Below are 27250 nucleotides of genomic sequence, written 5' to 3' on the forward strand. Positions count from 1 at the left end.
TCAGATGGTAAGATGGAGCTACCACCATCGTGCTTACACCTATCCAACCCTTTCAGATCTACAAGTGCCTAGGGGTAGTATGTTGCGGTGTAGGATTCAGGGGACTTTTGGAAACTAATCTTGAGAGGAAGAACTAGCCAATTATATGTGTTCTGCATCATCAATTAGGTTATTTTGTTCTTAGATTGTGACCAATTACTTTAACTGAGATTCAATCCGATCGCGCAAGGTCGACAATGCAGCTTTTAAAGGGGATTTCTGTGTGAACGGACATCTGAAGCATTTTCTGTGAACGTGAACATTGCCTTTAAAGGCTGCGTTGTCAAGAATCTACGATCGGATTGAATCTGTACCTTTGTGCAACATTGTGCTTGGGGCTCATTGGATTCCCTACCTTAAATTGGGTGAACAGGTGCATTTGCAAGATGTAGACTTTGATCAATCACGATGTGCTCGGGCTAATTATGTGAGCTGATAGTGAATGAGTATTGCTCCACACAGAAACACAATCATACTGTCACATGAGTAATCGTCTTAAATAAACTATGGTTACATCGAAGACATTCAACCTTGATCGGCTGATACAGTTGTAGTAGGACATTGGACCTGCTGCCTTCCAAATGTTGTCGATTTTCAGTTGATTCAGTTATTTCTCTAGAATCTTATACATGACATTCATCATCGGAAACCTGTGAAATAGAATCCATCTATTGGATCTGCACCCCCCCCCCCCCCCCACCCCCCCCCCCCCCCCCCCCCCCACCTTACCCTGTTGGTCCTTTTCTTGGATTTTGACACCCTGCCCACAATATACTACATCCATGCCTCATTTAAATAATGCGTATCGACGTGGTTGGCATAATTGATTTCAATCACGCTCCACCTCCACTTTCTCCTTGTACAGGAAGCAGGAGATCCATTGTCTGTAGACCGCAGGAAGTCCGAGAGATGCTGTTACTGGCTGGACTTTGAAGATAGGAGATGTGGCTGGCTAGGGTGAGTGAGTAGGGGAGGCTAGTCATAGTCTCTGTCGAGTCGTTTTTTGGGGTGGGGTGGTGGGCATAATGGAGGTGACTGGCCCATCCCTGCCACGAGTGGGCTATAGGCGGAGGGTGTCATATGTACCAACCAACACATCCACACCCATCTCTTCCACATAAATGTCACCACTCCCTTCTTATCACATCCGCCCCCCCAAAAAACCATAAGAACACAAACAGTTCGATTGAGACGACATACAGCAACAACACACGGAGGAAAACCCCAAATAAAAGGGAGTAGATTGTATAAATTTGTGCTTCTGTAGTTTTGCTTTGTCGTAGCCTGTAACGTTGCTCATGTCCATGAGTGTTTTTCTGAATGTTTTATTTATTTAAACTTTTGTAATATATCATATATAGAGAAATGTACACGTACGATCCAACACAAGTCATCTACGGCCATGACCGGTAGAGGAGAGGCAAGTGGGAACTCCTTCTCTGCTTCCTTCCTTCCTAGCCTCCTTAGTCTGTCAGTCACTCAGTCTGCTGTGATCGGCAGCTCCCTGGCGCCCAACCCAAGAAGGCGAGGGGGAGGGTTCAATAAGGAGGGGGGGAACCCCCCTACCCTTGTCATCCTATTATTCTCAACCCCTCCCCCCACCCATCCTTTCCCATTTTTCCTCAGGTTCTTCATCATCTTTGGTAGAGTGTCCGACACTTTGGTGTGTCAGGGATACGGGTGGTCACCGGGGGGGGGGGGGGGGGGGGGGGGTTGGAAAGAGTAAAGGGGAGTGACGGAAGAGTGTGTGAGAGTGAATAGAAGAATGAAGTGTGTCTGCTGTGAGGGGTTGGATTGAGTGATATTGGGTGTCAAAGGTCAGGTCATTGAGTTTGCGACTTTGCCTCGGTTAAAAATAGTGTGATTGGTTGAAAGAGAGAATGGCTGGAAAACACAGCCACGTACGACTGTAAAGGGGTGAGTGTGGAGAAGGAGAATGAGAGAGAGAGAGTCAATCAAACGACAGTCAGTTACAAGCATAGCCAAGGTGTAATGGGAGAAGTGAAGCATGGATAGTCATCGAAAACAGGGCTGGAGATGAAAACTAAAAAGTGGATGGAGAAGGTGAGAGGAAGAAGGGAGGGGAGTGGGGAGAGGTAGCGAGGGACACAGGGAGAGAAGAAGAGAGCGCAAATCTGGGCAGTAGCCTGTCTCGGCAGACAGGGGACGCTGTGCGTTGTGCTCATCATCTGTAGAGCAGCAGTAGATATGAGCAGAGGGCGAAGGTCAGTGAGGCGACCAATGGGAGCGAGCGCAGACCTGGGGCTCCCCCAATCAGAACTGTGGGAAACACAAACAGAACAAACTGAATGGTCTGAGCTCAATAGGCTATTGTCCACAACCCACAAGTCACATTGATAAAAAGAGATGAAAATGTGAAACATCTTGAGATTTAGTTAAATGTACAATACTTTTATCTAGTCTAGTAACCCATATTTAAAAAATGTATGGGAGACCTTGAATAAAGTAAAGCCTTGTAAGATACTGTAACTCAATCCCTAGATCTTATGAAGAGAGAAAGAGTGGAGGGATATGGCACTAAAAACCTGAGAATGGCATAAGGGAGTAATGTATTTTATCACTTCAGAGGCAGGGTTCACAATGGAGATTGGATGTGTGTCATAAGTGCTTTGAGATAGCATATAAGAGACGAGTTGCTCCTTGATGTCATCATCAAACTTCTCGCCTCTCGCCTCTTGTTCGACATGAGGATCTCTAAACCGAGCCGAATCAAAGAATAGATTGTGTGTTCGACAGGGAATTTGAAGCTCATAGGACAGTTGATGTACTGTGTTTTTATTTAAATGTATGCAATGTCACTGGCCGTTTCCGAATACCCATACTTGTGTCCTAAACAGTAGGCCGTTTGAGTATGCGAAATAATTAGTTTAATCGTAGGCAACATTTTGAAAATTTAGTATACTTTAAATGCCCAGATGTCATACTCCACTGGATGTGCTACCGAAATCAACGAATAGTGGGACACAGCACAATCACATGACGCATTCTCAGTATGCGAAAATAGAATATTTAATAGTATGCGACATTTAGAAAATCGAGTATGGTTTAAATGCCAGGATGTTAAAATCATATTGGCTCTTCATCTAGTAGAATATGTTGCACACTTTTCCACTATGCATTTGGAAGAGGTAGACTGCAAGTGATTGGCTACGTGAAGAGAACTAGGGCCTAACAACAAAACTAAGCTTCTGCAGTCGTGTAAAATATTGTAATGGCAGATTTCCTCCTCTTCGTCTGAAGAGGAGGTGTAGCAGGGATCGGACCAAAGCGCAGCGTGGTTAGAGTTCATCATGTTTAATAACGACAAAAACCGAGAACACTACAAAATACAAAAACAACCAATGTGGAAAACCGAAACAGTCCTATCTGGTGCATAGACACAATGACAGAAGACAACCACCCACAAAACCCAACACAAAACAGGCTACCTAAATATGGTTCCCAATCAGAGAAAATGACTAACACCTGCCTCTGATTGAGAACCATATCAGGCCAAACATAGAAACGGGAAAATTAGACACACAACATAGAATGCCCACTCAGCTCACGTCCTGACCAACACTAAAACAACGAAAACACAAAAGAACTATGGTCAGAACGTGACAAATATAGGCTAAGTCTGTTTTTTTTTTCTCATTAAAATGATTACGGGTATTGCATCGTAGGCTATATCTTTGAAAACAGAAGTCTTTAAAAAACAAAATCTAAAGTGGATTTCTGTTTTCTCACTGAAAAGTGTTTATTGTTCTCCATCTGAGGTTTTAAACTAAATACTAAACCATCTTTTGATTCGTGAATGTGTCTGAACCGGGGACTCGGTATGTGGCTGCATTACTGATGTCATGTTAATCAGGCCTTTTGATTTGAACACATGGAATGTTTTCGTTTTGTAGGTTAGGCTACATATTACATTTTTGAATGTTTGTATCAAGCCTCAACATTAATTCTGATCCATTCCCAATGATCAGTGCTTTAGTTTATGTTCCTGTCCGCGGGTCTGAATATGCGATGCAGCCGTCTGCCCACGTTTGTCTGTGCGAAGGCCTTTTGATTTGAACATTTGATTGAATTCGTATATGCTACAGCACTTTGGTTTCACTAAGAAATATGTTGAAATGGAACCAAATGATCTGTTCTGTCTTCAATCCTTTTTAAAAAGGAAAGATACTACAGTATAGCTTGAATGTGATATCTGCCTACACCCTGAGTAGGCATATAACTCCATTCCTATTCCATTCATAGTTTAGAGAAAATTAATCAAATTGGAAATGAGCTGTTATAAGCTGCTTAATACCATGCATGCATGTTGAATTTGGAAAAATCCACCCGCACGCCCCATCGACTCAGCCAATCAGGAGCTGCTACTGCGTTGCGGCCATGGCATATTGTATACTTTTTACTAAACGGTATGTGTTAAATAGTATGCGACGATGAGTAAATTGTATGCAGTGTATGTATGCAATACGCTAGTATGGGTATTCGGACACGGCCATTGTGTTTTCTTGTACTCGTATGAAACAGCATCACAAAGCACCTGTACATGAGACATCTGCGACCCTTCCTCTCCTTTTGTCGAAGTGCATGCAAAAACAGATGCGCGCACACACACACACTAATTGCATACACAACACCCTCCACCCACCCACAGACACTGCACTTACACAAAGTCAACAGCGCATTACGCATGTAAGCCGTGGAATGAGTTTCATAAATAAAGAGTAAGGCAGGTATTGTATTTAAGAAATCAATATACATTTGTATTAGGGGGCGTCTCTCGCTGGCAGAAAATCTATGTATTCATAATCAAGCTTTTTATTCCTCCCGTCCTCTCCCATAGAGAACAAGTTAAGTGCAAGTGCCTGGCACAGGGGCCGGCCCTGATTTCTCTCTCAAGGATCTTTGAAGGGGGTGTAGCAAAAAAAGTTTGGTTGGGGGTTGGCGATGGATAAAATATCTGTGGCTGTATGTATCAAAGGTCTTTGAATAGGAGTGCTTATTCTAGGATCAGTTTAGCCTTTTATATCATGTGGAAATAAGGAGTCGGGGGACCCGAGATCAGCACTCCAACTCTGAAAGCTTTGTGAATGTGCTCTGTTGTTTTCTTATGGTGTGTATGGGAGGGGGCCAACACAGTTCAGCTGAATCCTGATAAATGCAACAGCTTGAAACTGTCCTCCATGTTCCAGTGTCTGGGCTTCAACTTCAACATCCAAGAACATCCAACCCACACTAAATGGACTACCAGAGATATGGGAGTCGGCCTAAGACCAGACCTGTGTTCAAATGGTATTTATTGTATTTCAATTACTTTCAAATACATTTAGAAGTAAGTATTTAGAATCTTTTTATTTTATTAAAGTACAATTAGTTAAATATTGGAATGTATTTGAAAATACTTAAATACAAATATAATATTTTCAAATAGAGATATTTAAATAGCCCATGCATTTGAACACAGGTATGTTTGGTCCTAGGGGCATGTGTAATGTATTTGGAAACAAGTATTTTAAAATAGTATTCATAGGAAGATATTTGAAAATACTTTCAAATACTTCAAATAGAAGTAGTTGATTTGTCCATATTATTTGAAAATACTCAAATAGACAGAAAATAAGTAGTTAAAATACAAATACTTAATAACCACGCGTTTGAACCCAAGTCTGCCCATAACTGCAAAGTCAACTCCAGTAAATCGGCGCGTGATCTTATAGGGAACAATTAAATACAATATTTGTCTTTCTTTTTCCCTGCATGGTTTCTGTGCTCTATTGTTCTCATATTGTGTTTCCTAACTATATTTGTATTGAATACTTTTTGTAGCTGCTGCACAGTTTGTGAGGAGAGCTTGCAAATAAGCATGTCATTGTACTGTGCTGTACACTACACTCTATCTTGTGCATAGGCCCATATGCATATGTACACTTTTCGCAATTTCAACAACTGTGTGGGACCACCAGGGATCTGGAAGTGTTGCATCCCACACAGGGTGATCGAGGGGATAGAGAACCAGGGGGTCTGGAGCTAAAACGCGGAGACTTGAGTCATCGCCGACGTGGGATCCAGACAGTATCGAAAGCCACCCCTTACAGGATCAAAAGAAGGGGAGTGGAACAAAGGAAGGAAAGGAGGGAGGAAAGTGAACGGCGTGCAGTGCAACAATTCCCTTGTCGAACTCACCCATAGCTAAGACACGTACACATGCATGGAAATGTGCACACGCAGACACACACACACACTTACATAGTCAGGCAAGCAGGCAGGCACCTACACACACACACATTTTCTGTTATACACAAGCAAACACACACACACACACTCTCTCTCTCTGTCTGTCTCTCAAACACACACACACACACACACACACACACACACACATACACACATACACACATACACACACACACACACACACTTCAGCCCCAGAGCCAGGTTCCAGTCATTCCTATGATTTATGAATGTGGAGTTAGTTGAACACAACATGTCAGAGGCAATCATCATTAATTTTAGGAGAGCCACACGGTTCCGCAGTCCCCTGTGCTACACCCCATCAGACAGCTAGCCCAGTGAGATGTGTGTGTGTGTGAGCGTGTATGTGAGCGTATATATATGTGCGCGTGATGTGTGTTAGGGGGAATCAGGGTATGTTTGTGTGTGCGTTTGGTTGTGTGTGTGTGATGGTGTGTGTTGTGGAGAGATGGGGTATGTGAGGGACAGGTGGGCCTGCATCCCAAATGGCACCCCAAATGGTACCCTATTCCCTACATAGTGCACTACTTTTGACTGGAGCAAATACAAGATCCTGGTCAAAGTAGTGCACTATTATAGGGGTTAGGGTACTATTTAGAAGGCCGACGTGAGCTGCATCAGCTGGGTAATACAGCTGGGCACACTCGCTAGCAAAAACTCCTGGGAGGGTTGGCCGCTCACATGATGCACACTCTCTGGCACACTAACATACAGATTTAGACCTGCATATACACACGCACCCCCCCCCCCCCCCCCACACACACACACACACACAGAAAACAATCATACATTTATGAACAAAGTATCTGACTCTTTATTCCACCCATTAGTGACTTTCATAAAAGGCACCATTGATGTACAGTAATCGGTTATGTCTGCTTTGAAATGTTCTATGCTATAACACAACTATCACGCTGGCTGGCTCATCACTAGTCTTGCAAATTAAATCATGCAGAAACCAGTTGGTTATTACAGGTTAATACTAATGTTTGTGGGGCAAACAATATGGGCCAGCTTCTCAGACACAGATTTAGCCTGGACTAAAAAGTATTTTAGTCCAGGACTAGGCTAATTATGTGTAAAACTGGCCCCATATAAATAGAGCATCTCAATTGAACACGTTTCATAGTCGAGGATTACGCTTAATCTATGTTTGGGAAACAGGCCTATATTGTTTTACCCACATACATTACTCCTCATCGTCGTGTCTGCTAATACATAGAGGTGACCCAGGTGTGCGGGCTGGGTCTTTTCTCTACCCAATCTCCTCTAACCAATAATTACCCATCTGTCTCGGCTAGCTGTCTTGTGCAGCGCTGCATCGGCCCCACAGGCTAGCGTAGCCTGGCTTCCTGTTTACACCCTCCATCAATAATTCACTGTATTACATTAGGATCCCCGCTAGCTCTCGGCTCTTTCGTTGCTTTTGCTGCTTTCTCAGATGAGTTTTTTTTTGGGGGGGGGGGGGGGGGTTCTCGTTAATTATTTACCGACACACCAACGTCTCCTGATTTGTTTAGCCTTGTTTTGTTTTTGCGGTCATTTTCAGGGGGGGAAAGTGAGCAGAAAGGGATGATGTCTCGGGGGTTGAGTTGATTGTCTTGGCCTGTTGCTTTTGGTAAGAAAGAACAGAGGCTTGTAATGTTTTGGAGGCCTCTTGACTTGCCTAAGTTATAGGACCTCCCAATTTGATCTGTGGGGGAGTGCAGGTGCCTTCAGTTAGGTTGGAATTACAGGGGTACACTCCCACAACAAAGTAGGGCACTCCCATAACTGTTGAAAATGACGTAAGCACCCTCAGGAGTTGTAACAATACACAAATACCAACACTGTACCAGATCATTTTCTTGGGAACATCCCCCAATTGTAGTCTGTTTACCTTGATCCCTCGATACAGCAAGTACATTAAGATAGTAAAGTAGCTTTATCTTGAATCATTTACCATTTCCTAAGATCCCCCATTAATTTACAAACACAACGTTTATGGTTTTCTATCAGTGGGTGGAAAGAAATATTGAGGTGTGTGACTCTACAAACTGACTATCTGCTGCAATATTTCCCAGAATGCACTTGAAGTCAGGGGGAGCTACAAATCAGATTAGTGACGGCTTGATTCAATCACTGTTGTCAGTGGTCGTCAACGGCCACAATTATACATTGACAGTGACGCTTTCTCACTTAGAGGTAAGTAATTGTCAATAGAAGCCATCGTGTGGAGTTGTTCAATTGTGGCTGTCCATACATTGGCGATGAAAAGCTCTTTCAATTATGGGCAGTGCTATGGTCAGTGATCTATGGAGCCACTGCATGGAGACTGGTGTGGGTAACTTGTAGGAATCCTATAGCAGTGTCAGTATGAGTGAATGAAGGTCAAGAGCTTTCGGCCTTGCGATGTGGTAGTGAATTTTTGTGAGTCGTCAGTATTTTGTCTTGATGAAATCCCAGTTCCAGAGAACGAGTTGCCACTGTTCCAGAGTCCAATGGCGGCAAGCTTTACACCACTCCAGCCAACGCTTGGCATTGCACATGGTGATCTTAGGCTGCTCGGCCAAGGAAACCCATTTCACGAAGCTCCCGACGAATACGTGTTGTCCTGATTGCAACCATGGACAGATCATTTTTATGCACTCGGTGGTCCCGTTCTGTGTGGCCTACCACTTCGTGGCTGAGCTGTTGTTGCTCCTAGACGTCTCCACTACAGTTGACCGGGGCAGCACTTACAGTTACAGTCTAGCAGGGCAGAAATTTGATGAACTGACTTGTTGGAAAGGTGGCATCCTATGACGGTCCCACTTTGAAAGTCACTGAGCTCTTCAGTAAGGCCATTATATTGCCAATGTTTGTCTATGGAAATTGCATGGCTGTGTGCTCGATTTTATACACCTGTCAGCAACGCGTGTGGCTGAAATAGTCAAATCCACTTATTTGAATGAGTGTCCACATACTTTGTATATATAGTGTACCTGCAGAACAGTAATGCTCCGGGGTCTTTCCTCTAGGTACAGATCTAGGATCAGTTTCCCCTCCTCCAATCCCCACCATTAGTGGTGGAAATATCCCATGTGGTCAGTTAGTATAGTATGCTGCTTGCAACGCCAGGGTTGTGGGTTCAATTCCAACGGGGGACCAGTACGAAAATAAAGGTGGGGAGAAAGTATGAACATGTATGCATGCACTCTTCTGTAAGTTGCTCTGGATAGGAGCGTCTGCAAAATTACTAAAATGTAAATTAAATGCAAACTGATCCAAGACCAGCGTCTTGCCTAAACTTCACCCTACAGTGACATTGTGACATACAGACAGTACCTGTGTTGGAGACAGAGTTCTCCTGCTTGCATTTCCCTTTGGTGACTGAGACATCATCGATGGCAATGTCCCCTTCATAGCCCGCTCCCCGAATAGCCTCAAACATCACCTGAACAGGGAAAAAGAAAAAAAACTTGTATTTCCATAGAAAATAAACTTCCACTTGCTACTCAGGAGACGTACTTGAATGCTTCGGTTTTGTGACTTGTGTTTTGTGACTCGCATTGTGAATAGCACCAAAGTGGTGTTACAAATTGCCTCCAAGAATATGCAGACCTACAAGTGATATATCACACTCAGAATACCGAATATGTTTTACACTTCAACACTTCCCAAAACACTTTCCTCCTTTATCCTATACTCCCAGTCGATATTCACATCATAAGAAGGAATTCCCCTAGATTACGCAACCATTGGCGTAATAGCCATCTTGAAAAATAGCCAACTTTTTTTATTATACAGAAATAAAAAACTGTGCTGAAAAGCTGCGAATTTGTACAATGTACAGTACATCAAACCAGGTAAAAAATAAATAAAAAATCTCTAGTTTGCAACGCTCCCACATAGGGAAATAGAGCCTGCGACGATAGCCCTGTGACTTCAGGCTATTTGGTGTGAGAGTGTGAAATTGCGGTACCCTGTATCCGAATACACATAGCTATGTGTGTGGTAAGACACTTAACTTGTTAAGTATAGTCTGTTTGTAATTCCAGTCTGTAGTACTGGATTTAGTAATGAAGAATTGTAAAAGAGTGACAGAGTTCTCTCTAAGGCCATGTTATGAGGCCATTTGAAAAAAAAGGGAGGGGAAAGAACAAACGTCCTAAAATAAATCTTGGCCAGATATTGTGGCGGAAGCAACGAGCAGTTGCTTATATCTCCTGGCCACCTGTTTGGAAAAGTTTACGTTCGGCTCGCCGTTTGTACCCAGAAGGCCTTGCTTTGGATTGACAGCTTAATTACTGTGGAAAGCTGCGTCCCCAAACCCCATCCCACCGAGCTAATCAAAGATGGAGTGTAATTCCATTTGGTGAAAAAAAAAGAAGGAAAAACACACCACCGCCACAACAACACGGAACATACTTTCATCCGTAATGGCATTCAACTCAGACTGGAGGCTAATGCATTTGTAATCTTCCGCAATCATCCGCCGTGGATATACAGTATCCATTTTTTGTCTTCTCGTTTCAATTAAGGAAGTGCTTGTTGCTTATGTTCAAAGTGCAACAAATTCCGTTATTATTTTCTACCAGGCAGTTTCCACGTGGCGTTTTCATATCACGATAGCACATTTGCTGTCCTTGTAAACCATGTTACGTGACGAAAGTCAAGTTGCTTGTGTGAGAGCGGAAAGTTGTGTGTGTGTGTGCGCTCATTCATGTTAGTGTATAGCCTCTTGACCCGTGGTTGACCAGGGACTCATTGATTACCCACTCAGCTCTCTGACCACTCTCTCTCCCTCTCCTTCTCCCAACTTCTTCCTCCTCTTTCTTTCTCATTCTCTCTCTCTATTACTGAAAGAGAGCAAGAGAGAGAATGAGAGAGTGAGAGAGTGAGAAAGAAAGTGAGAGGAGGAAGATGGGAGAAGGAGAGGGAGAGAGAGTGGTCAGAGAGCCGAGTAGGTAATAGAAGCTCTCTATTACTGAAAGAGAGAGAAAGAGAGAGCTTCTCCAATGACACACAAAGGGAAGGAGCCAAACAGGCGGACGGCGCATCTCTCTCTGCTATTCTCTAATTTAATCCTTGAATACACTCCTTTGAACGAGGGACTCCTTTGAATAAATAAAGAAAGCCTGGAGAGGAGGCTTTGACAGGGATGGAGGGAGTGGAGGGGTGGAGGAGTGAGACTATGATAGATGTGGCCAGTCTTCTCATTTGTGAGGAAGGTTGATTTGATTTGCTTGCTAGGAGGAACACGGGGGAACAAGGTATGAGGGGTGGCTAGGCTAATTGGCCAAAGGGCCGTGGCGGACGGGCGGTGTCAGACGTAAGAGCCTGGTCACGATGTTCGATTATACTCAACAATATTAGACTTGCACTGTTATATATTATATATGCAGACACACAGCGAAGGTGTGCACACACAAACACACACCTCCTAAATGTATTCTGTATCCTTGTGTGCATGTGTGTATGTGTGTTTGTGTCTGCAGCAGGCCAGCTCTTGCTATTAGTTATTATTTTTATTTATGTATTCACTTCCATGGCTCTTTCTTGTAAATCTCCTTGTCTAAAAGGCAGAGGCCAGTGTTTGCCGAAAGTGCAAGCCTGATTTATTATAGGGCAGAAGAGCATCACCTGGGGCTCTTAATACACAGACACACATAAACACACACATGCGCACACACACATACTTGTACACACACATGCACGAACACACTCAAATACGCATGCACTATGGCCACGAGAGAGAGAGTGAAAGGTAGAAAGGAGAAGATTGAGGGAGACATGAGTAAAAGAGAAAGAGAAAGAGAGAGAAAGAGAGAAAGGGGGGTGAGAGGGAGGAATGATAGAAAGAAAGCTACCAAACCCTCATGAATTAAACGGTTAAAAAGCTGGATGTGTGTGTGTTAGTCGTTATTGATGTGTGTGGTTAGTCTTTGTAAAGTTTGTGAAGTGTGTGAGATTTTGCAAGCTGTGTGTATGTGTGTATGTGTGCGTGTGTGTAAGTGTCTTAATTACTATGCTCTCCTCATTTTGTATTTTCCTGCTGGAGGTGATACATTTTTAGCAGTAGAACATGTTAAACCTCAAGGGAGTAAGGAAGAAAGGAAGCGAGGAAGGAAGGAAGGAAAGATGCATTTTAAAAGTATTTCAATGTGGCCCACTTTCTTTTTTACAACACCCATTAACAATGAGCTAATTACAAAATCGCCGCCATCCACTCACTTCAAACAATCCCCATTCTCTGCTACTCTCGTCCTGCCTCCCCCTGAGGGATCCGTCCCTATAATTCCCATAGTGCCTCTCTCACATCGCCGTGCCAACCTGTTCCTGGCCGTACCACTTCCTTTGACAGGAAGTACAGTGGGCGGCGTGAACGTGGTGTTTTGCCTCCACTTGTAACCTTTAATGTTGTGCATTGATCTGTGGCCCTGCACAGAATACGCCAGGGGGGAAACAGCCTGTGGAGAGCCCCGCTTTGAAGTGCTGTGTGTGTGTGTGTGTGAAAGAACGAAAGAGACAGAGTGGGGGGGGGTGCACAAGAGAGAATAAGCTAGTAAGAGAGAAAGGGAAGCAAGCGAGAGAGAGGGGGTAAACATGCAGAAGAGAAAGCGAGTGAGAAAGAGAGAGGCAATAGAGAGCAAGCAAGAGAGAGAGTGAAAGTAAGAGAGAAAGAGAGAGTCAGAAAGAGAAAGAGGAGGGAGAGAACATACGCTACCCAGGACAGCGCAGTGCAGCATGGGAGAAATGTGGGTTGCCCTGTTTTCCAATAAACCCAGAGGCACATCATTGGGCTGCAGGAAGGAAGGAACACAGATGGCCTCTGGGTAATCGTCGTCTCAACCGGCCAAGATGTTTAGACAACTTTTCTCTTCGCATCTTCCTTCTTAATTAAATGTTTTTATTTTTGATTGCGGTCATTTCAAGACATTTTTTTCTGCTTGCAAGTTGCTTTGGGGAGTAACTTGTATTTTTAGCAATAGTCTTTTTGGTGAATCCTCGCTAACATCACGGCTGTTGTAGACTGTTTATTGAATGTGTAGTGACAAGCAGGTTGCGATTTAACACAATATCAAAAGATGTGCCGAACGTGAATGGATCAGCCTAGTGTGATGCCAATTGTTCTTCATTTCTGTGCATAAGTAGGCAACCATAGCCATGACAGAGATGAGCAGTAGTTGAAGACAGTACATGCCAGCTAGGTCCTAATCTCTTGCCTGCAGTAATTTCCATCTCGAGTTTGGTTTGGCATTACAGTATGCTTCACTTTTCAAGAAACCATTTACTCTCATATTCTTTAAATATTATACTCTAAGCAGACATGAGTTCAAATAAATTTTGAAATTATTTAAATACTTTGCTCTAGCCTGCCAAAATGGGCTGGGTTTACATTTCTGTTCCTATTCCATTGCTCCATCAAGCCAGGCAATCTCAATCAAGCACAGATAAAGTATTTGAAATGATTTGAAATAGTATTTTAACCCAGTCTGACTTTTATTCATCAAGAAGACTGATTGGAAATTAAATCTGTTCGTTGTATTGCGAGGACCGAATATGTACACTGCATTCGGAAAGTGTTCAGACTACTTCCCTTTTTCCACGTTTTGTTACGTTACAGCCTTATTTCAGAATGGATTAAATCAACACATTTCCTCATCAACCTACACTCAATACCACATAATAACAAAGCGAAAACAGGTTTTTAGATTTTTTTGCAAATGCATTTAAACCTAAATACCTTAGTCTGAGCCTTTGATTTGATACTCAAAATTGAGTTCAGGTGCAACCTGTTTCCATTGGTCATCCATGAGATGTTTCTACAACTTTATTGGAGTCCACCTGAGGGAAGGGTACCAAAACATTTCTGCATCACTGAAGGTCCCCAAGAACACAGTGGCTTCCATCATTCTTAAATGTAAGAAGTTTGGAAAAACCAACACTCTCCCAAGAGCTGGCCGCCTGGCCAAACTGAGCAATCGGGGGAGAAGCGCCTTGGTCAGGGAGGTGATCAAGAACCCCATGGTCACTCTGACAGAGTGCCAGCGTTCCTCTGTGGAGATGGGAGAACCTTCCAGAAGAATGACGATCTCTGCAGCACTCCACCAATCAGGCCTTTATGGTAGAGTGGCCAGACAGAAGCCACTTCTCAGTAAAAGGCACATGAGAGCCCGCTTGGAGTTTTCCAAAAGGCACCTAAAGGACTCTGACCGTGAGAAACAAGATTCTCTGGTCTGATAAAACCAAGATTGAACTCTTTGGCCTGAATGCCAATCGTCACATCTGGAGGAAACCTGGCACCATCCCTACGGTGAAGTAGGATGGTACCATCCAGGATGGTGCAAATACACCAAGACAGCGCAATACACAAGGGGTGGAACAGTGGCAAAGGTACCCACAGGACAAACAGAATAATATTAGTCTGAGGAGAGATTAAATAGCATTAATACAACAAAAATTATTCTAAACAAGGGGAGTTTCTAAACAAGGACCGAGGTGATGGAGAGTTACTCACTATGGTCATGGCTAATGGCTGTATTCGCCATACGACCAATGAATTAAGTGCCACATTTTAATGTTATTTAACAAAGCTTTTTGTATTATAATAATTACTTTATTGATGGATAAAGTGGCAGTATCATGCTGTAGGGATGTTTTTCAGCAGCAGGGATACTCATCTGGATCGAGGGGAAAGATGAACGGAGCCGAGTACTGAGAGATCCTTGATGAAAACCTGCTCCAGAGCGCTCAGGACCTTAGACTGGGGCTAAGGATCACCTTCCAACAGGACGACGACCATAAGTACACAATCAAGACAACGCAGGAGTGGCTTTGGGATAAGTCTCTGAATGTCCTTGAGTGGCCCAGCCAGAGCCCAGACTTGAACCCGATTGAACATCTCTGGAGAGATCTGATAATAGCTGTGCAGCGACGCTCCACATCCATCCTGACAGAGCTTGAGAGGATCTGCAGAGAAGAATGGGAGAAACTCCCCAAATACAGGGGAGCTTCTAGCGTCATATCTAAGAACACTCTAGGCTGTTTTTTTTTAAATTATACATATGCACACATTTCTAAAACCCTGTTTTTGCTTTGTCATTATGGGGTATTGTGTGTAGATTGATGAGGGGATCAACTTTAAAATAAGACTGTAAAATAACAAAATATGGAACACTAAAGGGGTCTGAATACATTCCGAATGCACTGTAAAAGCACTCTCTCGCTCTCTTTATTATACAGTAGAACTGTTGACCAACTCTATTAAATCATTTTCTGTCTTGAATCATTATTTCCATGCCATGAAACAGCTTCCAATTTTACATAACATAATTAGCCCTGTGTTATTAGTCTGATAATACATAATTCATAATTGGTGTCATGAATAAAGATGGCTGCCAACGTTTATCTAATCTTCCTGCATGGCACTGCCAGTCTCAGCGGGTGAGCTGTCAGTATGAGATCCCTAAATTCTTGAGTCTTTGATTGGGTTATCCATGCTAATCAACAAAGAATGTCGCTATATTGTATTTATGAAAATACTAATGACACAACGTGTCAGACTGAAATGAGGCTGGAAGGATTTATTAACCCTTATTTTACCAATGCTTTACTCTAATCCTGTGCTTTGAAATCCATGACGGGGATTGCGCAAGTGCACACTTCTAGAAAAGGATAGTGCATCAGGGAAAAGTCATTTTCTTCTACAGCAACGACCTGGAGAAGAGTTGCAATGGAGAGGAGGAGAGGGAAAGACAGGTAGTGTAGACAATCCTGACCAAAAAACCTCTGTGTATGTGTTCCCGAAACACATGAATGAAAGTGTCAGACTCGGTCTAACGTTGACAATCAAAAACAATGCTTGCACAAAGTCTTTCTTGCGTGACTCATTTATGAGGAAACAGTGGAATTTGTGTGCCAGACCCGACTGCAACTCATTGACTTCTCTCTCCTGCTCAAACTCTTTCCCTCTCAGATGAACTCCTCTACTATCTGTGAAGGTTTATTTATACTAACTGTTTCCATTAGATCGAATCCGAGATGTATGTAGTCTCTTCGGACAAAGACATACACTTTGCTTCCTAACAACTTGCGGTGCCACCTCCGCTCCACTCAATACCGGCTGATACTGCAATATGTGAGGGTAGCCTCAAAGTGGATATAATTGCATTTTTTCCTTACATCTAGCATTGAGGGAACAAACCCTTAAAGGGGAAATTCAGGATTCAAAAAACAACAACGCGGTCATCTACCAACCTTTTTTGGTAGGGATAGAGGGATAGGGCTATAGAAATGCAACCGCTCTCAAATTTATAGACATAGCCATGAATGCAAGGACAGACGATCCATAAGATAACACTTGTAGTTTCACCCATATTTTGAAGCTATACAGTGTTTGGTTATGATTACATATTTTTTTTTTTTTTTTTTTTTTTTATTATTTTTTTTTTATTGTCTTTATTTACTGTAGTAAAACAAGCTTATATGTTGGGTTCTGATAGGGTAGGATTTCAAGTCAAATTAAATAGTATTTTTCATATGCGCCGAATACAACAGGTACCTTAACCAACAATGCAGTTCAAGAAATAGAGTTAATAAAATATTGAATAAATAAACTAAAGTAAGAAAATCTAATAAATCAAAAAGTAACACAAGAAATGTACATAACAATAACGAGGCTATATACAGGGGGTACCGGTACAGAGTCAATGTGGAGGCTATATACAGGGGGTACCATTACCGAGTCAATGTGCGGGCGTACAGGTTAATTGAGGTAATTTGTGAAGTGACTATGCATAGATAATAAACAGCGAGTAGCAGCAGTGTAAAAACAAAAAGGGGGACATTCAATGTAAATAGTCCGGGTGGCCATTTGATTAGTTTAGTTGTTCAGCATGTTACATCTGCTCCTGACACGCCCTCTACTTCTCATCGTGTGTCTCCCTAACCTGCCACCACACCCCCAGCGCTCTCTCCCTCTCTCTCTCTCTCTCTGTGGGTGTATGTGATTGTGTGTGTTGAGACAGGTGTGCTGGAGTCAGAGCAGATAGCCACCAGCTGTAACCTGTTCCATAATCAAGACCTCTACGAATGCTCAGACCTGCCACTTCCATGCTGCCAGTCCGTATCCTCTGCACAGTCAGTCTGCGTTTCAAACCATTTGTTCCGGCATAGATCTTGTTATCCTGTTGTGCCTGTTCCTCCTTAGCCTGACGCTGTGCTTCTCTCCGCTACAGTTCCGTCCGCTCTGACTGGTTCCTGTCTCCAGTTCCTCGTCTCGTCAGTCCTGCTTCCCTGCCCTGGACCCCCGCTCTACCGCTTCCTTGGATTCCGCTCCAGACCTGCTTACCCTGCCCCTACTCCCCTTGCCTCAGTTCCTGATTCCCAGCTACCCATCCAAGTGTCCCCTGGCCTGCACCCCCCCTCCCCCACACACTTTTCAATAAATACCTTATTTACCATGTCCCGGTCTCCTTGTCTGCACTTGGGTTCACCTGCTCCGCCACACATAACATAGCAGTCTTATGGCTTGGGGGAAGAAGCTGTTAAGGAGACGTTAGGTCTAGACTTGACACTCCGGCACCGCTTGCAGTGCGGTAGCAGAGAGAACAGTCTATGACTTAGGTGACTGGAGTCTTTGACAATTTTTTGGACCTTCCTCTGACAACGCCTAGTAAATAGGTCCTGGATGACAGGAAGCTTGAACCCAGTGATGTACTGGGCTGTACGCACAACCGTCTGTAGAGCCTTATAGTCTGAAGCCAAGCATTAACCATACCAGGCTTAAGTGTCGTCGTTCAGCCACTACTCGGTGAAACATAAGATATTACAGTTTTTAATGTCCCGTTGGTTGGAACTTTGTGAGAAAGTTGAACTAAGCTAATTAGGCATTTAAGTTATATCCTTCAAGTATCAATGGCTATATATTATATTTGGCAATAAATGAAGTGCAAAAATGGATGTCGCAATCACAGTTTGCCCCATTAACTTAGTAAATGTCCACTTAATATACGCTGCAGTCGAGGATCGAAGGAGACAGATATACCCAAATAGGCAAATAAAACCAGAGAGCCCAAAACAGTAAAAAACAAAAACAACACAGACTTGGGTAAATTCCCACTGTCGGAAAGAGCCCTTCTCAGTCATTATCATTGATTGGTGAGAAAACAAGTGTCTGACAGAGCAGAAAAGAAAGAACGTACAAAGGTGGGAGTTAAGGGAGGTGTTTTGCCTCAGTTCCATTGCTGGCAACCTACAGTGCGGGAAGTCTGTCTGATACAAGAGAGAAAGTGGAAGAAAGAGAGAGAGAGACTATTGCAAAGCCTTCGTATAAGCATCCCCCCACTTGCCAGTGCTCAGATCAAGTCTGTTTTGTTTGCATTATTCAATATCTCTATTTGTAATGTTACAGAATTCAACGTTTTCACATCCCTTGACTTTTTTCCACACTTAGTTGTGTTACAGCCTGAATTTAAAATTGATTGAATTCATTTTTTGGGGGGTCACTGGCCTACACACAATACATCATAATGCCGAAGCGGAATTATGTTTGAATGAATTTTTACAAATTCATAAAACAATGTAAAGCCGAAATTTATTAAGTCAGTAAGTATTCAACCCCTTCGTTGTCAAATCAAATTGTATTGGTCACATATACATGGTTAGCAGATGTTAATGTGAGTGTTGCGCAATGCTTGTGCTTCTAGTTCCGACTATGCAGTAATATCGAACAAGTAATCTAACAATTCCCCAACATCTACCTATTACACACAAATCTAACAAGTATGTCTCACACCAATCCAATGCTTGTAAATCCAACGAGTGAACACTTCAATAAGATGAGGGAGAATTGTAATTTGGCTTCAGTCTGGACTCAATGTCCCTTGCCCTCCCTACTGCCCAAACACAAGGATAGTGGCAGTTTGGTGTGGAGGCACTGAAGTATAATATAGGTGATATTGTGTTTATGATAGCGGAAACATAAATTATTATTGATAAGTCACATTCATGTAAATGTCTAACTAATAAACAACTTTTGATTCAGTCCCACTATTGAACATCTACACCAAAGAGGAAGCACAACTAACATCAACGGACCTAATGTTATAGGATTGTGGCCGATAGTAAGGCGAGGAGAGGCTCAAGTATGTTCTAGTGATTGTGACACAGATCAGAAAACAAGAACACACAAAAACAAAATCCCTGATTTGCTATGTAGCCAACACCTCTACTCCCTCATCTCCACCCCCTTCGCCAACCCACCCCCTTTCCGACACCCCTCCTCTCCTCTGTCAAAAACAAATGGTGTAGGAGTGAAGAGGGGGATGAATATGAATCTTTAAACACGTTTTTGAAAGAAGGAAGCGGTGCTTTATTAATGACTTATACTTCTATTCATTATCGACCAAGACAGCGTCGGGCCCAATTTGCAGTTTAAACCCACACTTCACAGGTAGGAGAAGAAAGAACACTGTGTCCCAAATGGCACCCTCTTCCCTATGTAGTCCAGTACTTATGACTCGGACCCATAGGGCTCTGGTCAAAAGTTGTACACTATAAAGGGAAGAGGGTGCCATTTTAGGACATACCACTTTTCTCCCCGCACAAACGCTAAAGACACTAAAGGTGCCCCTGTACAAAACGAATTTGTCTGTGTGAAGTCGAGTCCTTGAGGTGTGGTGCGAGGTAGGTGACTTGGGAATATATAAACACAAATATAAAAGCAACATGTAAAGTGTTGGTCCCATGTTTCATGAACTGAAATGAAAGATCCCAGAAATGTTTCATATACACAAAACGCTTATTTCCCTCAGATTTTGTGCACAAATGAGTTTACATCCCTGTTAGTGAGCATTTCTCATTTGCCAACATAATCAATTCACCTGACAGGTGTGGCATATCAATAAGCTTTTAAAACAGCATGATCATTACACAGATGCACCTTGTGCTGGTGACAATAAAAGGCCACTCTAAAATGTGCATTCTTGTCACAAAACACAATGCCAATTTGGCAGTATGTCCAACCGGCCTCACAACCGTAGACTATGTGTAACCACGTCAGCCCAGGACCTCCACATCCGGCTTCTTCACCTGCGTGATCATCTGAGACCAGCCACCTGGACAGCTGATGAAACTGTGGGTTTGCACAACCGAAGAATTTCTGCACAAGCTGTCAGAAACCGTTCCAGGGAAGCTCATCTGTGTGCTTGTCTTCCTCACTTGACCAGATGCAGTTTGGCATCGTAACCGACATCAGTGGGAAAATACTCACCTTCGATGGCCACTGGCATACAAGGAAAGTATCCTCTTCAAGAATGAATCCCGGTTTCAACTGTACTGGGCAGATGGCAGACATATGGGCGAGTGGTTTGCTAATGTCAACGTTGTCAGAGTTCTCCGTGGTGGCGGTGGGATTATGGCATGGTCAGGTATAAGCTACAGACAATTAACACAATGGCCTTTTTTCGATGACAATTTGAATGCACAGAGATACTGTGATGAGATACTGAGGCCCGTTGTCATGCTATTCATCCCCCTGCCATCACCTCATGTTTCAGCATTAAAATGCACAACCCCATATCTGTACACAATTCCTGGAAGCTGAACATTTCGTAGGTCTTCCATGGCCTGCATACTCAGACATTGAGCATGTTTGGGATGCTCTGGATCAATGTGTATGACAGCCGGTTCCAGTTCCTGCCAATATCTAGCAACATTCTACAGCAACTAAAGAGGAGTGGGACAACATTGCACCGGCCACAATCAACAGCCTCATCCACTCTACATGAAGGAGATGTGTCGCGCAAGCATGGGTCAAATAGTGGTAATACCAGATACTGACTGTTTTTTTGATCCACACCCCTATCTTTTTTTTAAGGTATTTGTGACACACAGATGCAAATCTGTATTCCCGGTCATGTGAAATCCAAAGATTAGGGCTTAGTGAATGAATTTCAATTGACTGACTTCCTCATATTGTGTTATCCTGGGAGGTCTACCCAGGGGTTGGTGATAGAGGGGAGGTACGTGTCGCAACGTTGGCTCCCTCTGCTGGGAGTACCTGGTAATTAGGGGGGGGTGCCAACCAGCTGTGCAGACCACAGAAATGGAGCACCGTGGCACACCGCAGGAGAGAAAAAGAGAGAGGCAAGGGGTGAGCCGAGAGAGGGGGATGAAGCTCCCGGAAGCACGGAACCGAATATGAGAAGAAGGACCGAGCCAACCCTAAGTTATATGTTGTTTCATTTATTTTTTTGCCTAGGAAAGTTGTGTTTTCTGACTAGAACCTCCCTTTCTCTGTGTCCATCACAGTGCACTCCACCCAACACCCCATGGTTTACCACATATGGTTGGAGATTGCGGGCAACTCAGTATCTTTTGGTGCCGTGGGGTCGAGTGTACATAGATAATCATGTAGGAACTGGTGGCTCAGTTTATTCTCAGCCAGCAGAAGCAACAGGCTCTCCAGGAGCAAGTGCTGGAGGAGCAGCACCACCAAAACCTCTGACTGGTAGTAGAGGTAGCCTAGCTGAAAGGTGGTACGGCTCAGGAGGTTAGCACGAATCAGTTTCTGGTCAAGCTAAGGGAGAAAGATGACGTGGAAACGTATTTGTGCACCTTCGAGAGAACAGTGCAGCGGGAAGGGTGGCCCAAACCCAAGTGGGCCAGCCTTTTGGCAGCCTACCTCTCCTCGAAGGCCCAGAAGGCCTATTTTGACTTGAATGCCAACCAGGCAGTGAATAATGAGGGACTCAAATGCAAGATCCTGAGCTGTTATGGATTCAGCCTTGCACATCTGGTCCATGACTGAGCCTTTAACTCTACCACCTCTCCCTGTGCTCAGATGAGCGACGTGGTGCGCCTTACCAAGGGCTGGCTACTGACCGATGTACCCTCCCTCCCGATAATTGATACGGTTTTCCTGGATAGGTAGCTTCAGGCCCTCCCCTACGAGATGAAGAAGGCAGTGAGCATGCAGAACCCCCAAAGCCTGTAGGATTTGCTGACTGTGGTGGAAATCCACCAGAACACCCAGGACCTCCGCCCGGGCGGAGAGAGCGGATTCGGGGTGGGGGATGGAAAGCACAGAGAGAGGCTAGGAGCTGACGGGGGCCCAGCCGAGGCCGTGAAGCGGGAGGGAGACCCGAACTGACGATGACGTCCGCTGCTAGACCCAGATCAGAGGCGCTGCTATGAGTGCGGCAAGCCGGGACACCAGCTCAGGAGTAACCCGGATGGTGAGCTACGTCACCTCCTGTTGGGCAAACACCAAGACGGCCCCTCTGATGGTTCCAGTACGAATCGATGGCATCGACACCAGTGCTCTGCTGTACTGCGGTAGCATGGTGACCTTGGCCCAACCACAGTGGCTCACATGAGAGGGGAAAAGACGAACTGGGGGACAAGGAGATAATGGTTTCCTGTGTACACAGGGACATGAAGAGGTACCCAACCATGCCGGTGCAGATAACCACCCTGAGGGGGGCGTGCCAGACACGCCTGGGGGAAGTTCCTAATGTGCCCATGCCCATTCTCCTTGGTAGAGATGGCACTCTTCCAGGCACTATGGAGGAGGGACCTGGGGAGGTGCGCGTGTGAGGTAGGAAGGAGAAGGAAGCGAAAAGTATCACACTGGAGCTCTTCCATTTATTTAGCTGGGTGGTTATCTGGTCGGAAATCCTGACAGCGTTCACCATTCACAAACATATGGGCTAATAGAACGCTTCAATAAGACCCTAAAGCAGATGATGAAGAAGGTCATCGAGAGAGACAGGGGGAACTGGGACCAGCTTCTGGCCCACCAGATGTTCTCGGTGTAAGAGGTACCCCAAGCGTCCACTGTGTTTTCCCCCTTTGAGCTCCTGTATGGCTGTCGGCCACGCAAACTGCTGGACCTAGCCAAGGAGGTCTGGGAGGACCAACCAACCCCCCTTGACAGCTTGGTGGAATACGTTGAGTAGATAAGGGAGAAGATGAGGACAATTCGGCAGGTGGTGAGGGATCACATGGCCCAGGCAAAACTCACCCAGGAGCGTGTATACAACCAGGAAGCCCAACCATGAGTGTTCCACCCGGGTGAGAAGGTCTTGGTGCTGATCCCAACAACAGAGAACAAATTCCTATCTACGTGGCATGGGCCCTAAGACATCGTTGAGCGGGTAGGCGATGTCAATTATAAGGTCCGCCAACCGAGGCGGGGAAAACCCCTCTAGATGGCACGCACGAGAGGAGCGCAACGTGGACCTGGCGACAGCAGAACCCGCCCTCCGTCTAAGTTTCCATGGGGGTAGACCTCAGTCCGACCCAACGACAAGCTCTCGGAGAGTTGGTCCAGCAGAGAACGGCCGTGTTCTCAGAGGCACCGGGGTGCACGGATCTCGTGGAACATCATATCAACACGTCCGGGAGAAAAAGTGCGTAAACGGCCATACTGGATACCAGAAGCCCAGAGGGTGGCGGTACAGCGGGAAATTACGATAATGCTGGGGGGGGGGGGGGGGGGGGTACTGGGAGAGTCCCACAGTGAGTGGTCTAGCCCTATAGTGGTGCCAACCAGCCGTGCAGGCCACATAAATGGAGCACCGTGGCACACCGCGGGAGAGAAAACGTGAGAGGCAAGGAGTGAGCCGACAGAGGGGAACGAAACTCCCGGAGGCACGGAGCCGAAAATGAGAAGAAAGACCGAGCCAACCCTAAGTTATTTTATTTGTTAGCCTCTTATGGCTGAGATCGGGTAAGATACCGTTAACGGGATTGATTTGACAACAGCCAGTGAAAGTGCAGATAAAATTGTTGTCTTTCTTCCCACCACAGTGTCCGATTTCAAAAAGGCTTTACGACGAAAGCACACCAAACGATTGTGTTATGTCAGTACCTAGTCCCTGAAAAACATCGACATTTTTCACAAAAAGCAGAAAGAGATAAAATTAATCACTAACCTTTGATGATCTTCATCAGATGACACTCATAGGACTTCATGTTACACAATACATGTATGTTTTTTTTCGATAAAGGTCATATTTATATCCAAAAATGTCAGTTTGCTTCCAAAACATCCAGTGATTTTGCAGAGAGCCACATCAATATACAGAAATACTCATCATAAATGTTGTTGAAAATACAAGTCTTCTGCATGGAACTTTAGATGCACTTCTCCTTAATGCAACCGCTGTGTCAGATTTAAAAAAGCTTTCCCGAAAATCACACCATGCAATAATCTGAGTACAGTGCTCAGACACAAAACCAAGCCATACAGATACCCGCCATGTTGTGGAGTCAACAGAAGTCAGAAATAGCATTATAAATATTCACTTACTTTTGATGATCTTCATCAGAATGCACTCCCAGCAATCCCAGTTCCACAATAAATGTTTGTTTTCTTCGCTAAAGTCCATAATTTATGTCCAAATACCTCGTTTTTGTTCGCGTGTTGAGTTCACAAATGCAAACTCACGAAGCACGGGCAAGTCCAGGCGAAAAGTTCAAAAAGTTATGATACAGTTCGTAGAAACATGTCAAACGATGTATAGAATCAATCTTTAGGATGTTTTTAACATAAATCTTCAATAATGTTCCAACCGGAGATTTCCTTTGTCTTTAGAATTGCAATGGAACGCAGGTCGCTCTCACGTGAGCGCGCATGATCAGCTCATGCCACTCTGGCAGACCTGTTACTCAATCAGCTCTCATTCGCCCCCACTTCACAGTAGAAGATTCAAACAAGGTTCTAAAGACTGTCGACATCTAGTGGAAGCCTTAGGAAGTGCGATATGACCCCATAGACATGGTATATTCGATAGGCAATGACTTGAAAAACAACAAGCCTCAGATTTCCCACTTCCTGGTTATATTTTTTTATCAGGTTTTGGCCTGCTATATGAGTTATGTTATACTCACAGATATCATTCAAACAGTTTTAGAAACTTCAGTGTTTCCTATCCAAATCTACTAATAATATGCATATATTAGCAACTGGGCCTGAGTAGCAGACAGTTTACTCTGGGCACCTTATTCATCCAAGCTACTCAATACTGCCCCAGCCATAAGAAGTTAAGTTCATTTTTTGTTGCCTAGTGAAGTCGTGTTTTCTGACTAGAACCTCTCTGTGTCCATCTCTGGGCGCTCAACCACAATGTGAACTGTAACTCAGTGAAATTGTTGCATTGCGTTTATAAATGTCTGTTTTTAAAGCTGAATGCAAGCTGAGGATTTATCTTAATTCGTTTGTCGGACCATGCTGAGGAACTTGACCCTGACTTCGCATGGTTAAATTAATTTAAAAACTGTTTGCAAACAGGAAACTGAATGGAACAACATGTTGTCGCGTAGGCATAACAAATTACACACCCAAGCAAGCAATCTGAACCCCCTCTCCAGCCCTCTTCCTTTTCTTCTCAGGGCATTCATCATCGATTCCATTTTTCCTCACACACACACACACACACACACACACACACGCACACAGTATCTGGAATCATTACGAAAACAACGAGGAGGCCCTGTCTACCTCATAAATATTCCTGGTAATTGACCTGTCATAACTAATTGCTGAAGGGGGCAGGAGACTGGGAGTATGTGTGTGTGTGGTGTTGTGTGTGTAATAAAATGTCTATCTATCTGTGTGTGTGTGTGCATGTGAATGTCTATGCATTTGTGTATGCCCAAGCATGTGTGTGTGTGTGTCTGTGTGTGTCTAGGCATGTGTGTGTTTTTGTGTGTGAGCGCGCGCCTTGCTGCTAAAGCTACCATTCTTTGGTCTTGAGACGATGGGGCCAACAAACAGACCGATGTGGAACAATCGCGTTTAATTTGGTCTCAGGGCTGTGGCCGGGGGAGAGAAGAAGACATGGTTGCTTAATGGGTGGTAGATTGGACCGTTGGACTGGTTTATATTTACTCTGGACTATAGGGTTGTTTCTGGGTGTCGCGGGTTGTTTGAGTAAATATTTTATTACTTCACTCTCTCTGGTGGGGCAAGGTGAATGCGTATGCTGTGTGATGTTTTCCGAGGCGGACATCGCATGCATTTAAACACGCACACACAATGACACACCCACCAACACACACACAAGCAGTCTTAGACAGCCTACAAGCAAGGCTGCTGACAGGCAAACCAATATGTACACGTTCCTCTACTGTAAATACACACGTGCAAACACACACATGTAAACACACAGAAGAGCCTTATATCCACACTCTTGCTGACCCAGATACATGCACACACACACACACACTCAAGAACGCAAAGACATTCACACATGCATGCGCACCAACACACACTCAAGAACGCACATGCACACGCAAACACACACTTGACTCAGCATAAACGGGCAACCTGGGGAGATGAGACGAAGCCCTGAGTGGTAATCACTGCACACTACACACACAGCACACTGAGTCATCACTTCAGCCCGCCAGAAACCATAGTGGGAGTAAGGTTCAACGGAGGCCCTTGTGGAGACAAGTGGACCTCCATAGCGTGCCCACCACAAAGATTTAGATTATTATATTATATATATTTCCATAACTTCATTTTGTACATTAAAGCACTGGACATTCTGTGGATGACCTATTTTCTACATAAACCATCGGTGTCCTATAAAAACCTTGTATCAAATTTTTTGTTCATGACATTTTTCACGTGAATTGAAAGTAGTTATCCTCTCCAATGTGCTGGGAAAGTTTCTTATTCTCAAGTTTATTTGAAAACTACAACTTTTAAAACAAGGTTTTTCAAGGATGTGGATATTTTGTCAATAGAGTATTTTTGTCTAGGCATGCTCGCGGAAAGCTGTACCTGGAAGGGTCCGCTGGGGTTGACGTTGATGTTGGCCTGAATCCAGTCAGGACCCTGGTTCCCATCCAGAGTCCAGACCCGATCGCCCACAGAGGCGATGCTCTTCACCCTCAGCCACACATTCAGGGAACCTAGATGTGGAGGCAGAAATAAATTCAGGGGTTTGAGGGGGTGTATCTGTCT

The 27250-nt window shown here is 44.2% G+C and overlaps 1 protein-coding gene across 3 annotated transcripts in view; it reads right to left on the reverse strand.

Moving 5' to 3' along the window:
* Window positions 1–1734: 1734 nt before the first annotated feature.
* LOC129834311 (MAM domain-containing glycosylphosphatidylinositol anchor protein 1) overlaps window positions 1735–27250 on the reverse strand; it is a 427292-nt gene continuing 401776 nt past the window's right edge. For 2 of the 3 annotated variants that reach the window (XM_055899179.1, XM_055899178.1), the window contains exons 17-19: window positions 27068–27198; window positions 9613–9721; window positions 1735–2319 (exon numbers count right to left, since the gene is read on the reverse strand). In XM_055899179.1, coding sequence (XP_055755154.1) covers window positions 2225–2319; window positions 9613–9721; window positions 27068–27198 — 335 coding nt within the window. In that variant the 3' untranslated portion in view covers window positions 1735–2224. Of the gene's footprint in view, window positions 2320–9612; window positions 9722–27067; window positions 27199–27250 lie in introns of those variants that run through there. The other variant, XM_055899180.1, reaches the window with a different exon arrangement.

This window comes from Salvelinus fontinalis, chromosome 35 (assembly GCF_029448725.1).
Source record: "Salvelinus fontinalis isolate EN_2023a chromosome 35, ASM2944872v1, whole genome shotgun sequence".
Lineage (NCBI taxonomy): Eukaryota > Metazoa > Chordata > Actinopteri > Salmoniformes > Salmonidae > Salvelinus > Salvelinus fontinalis.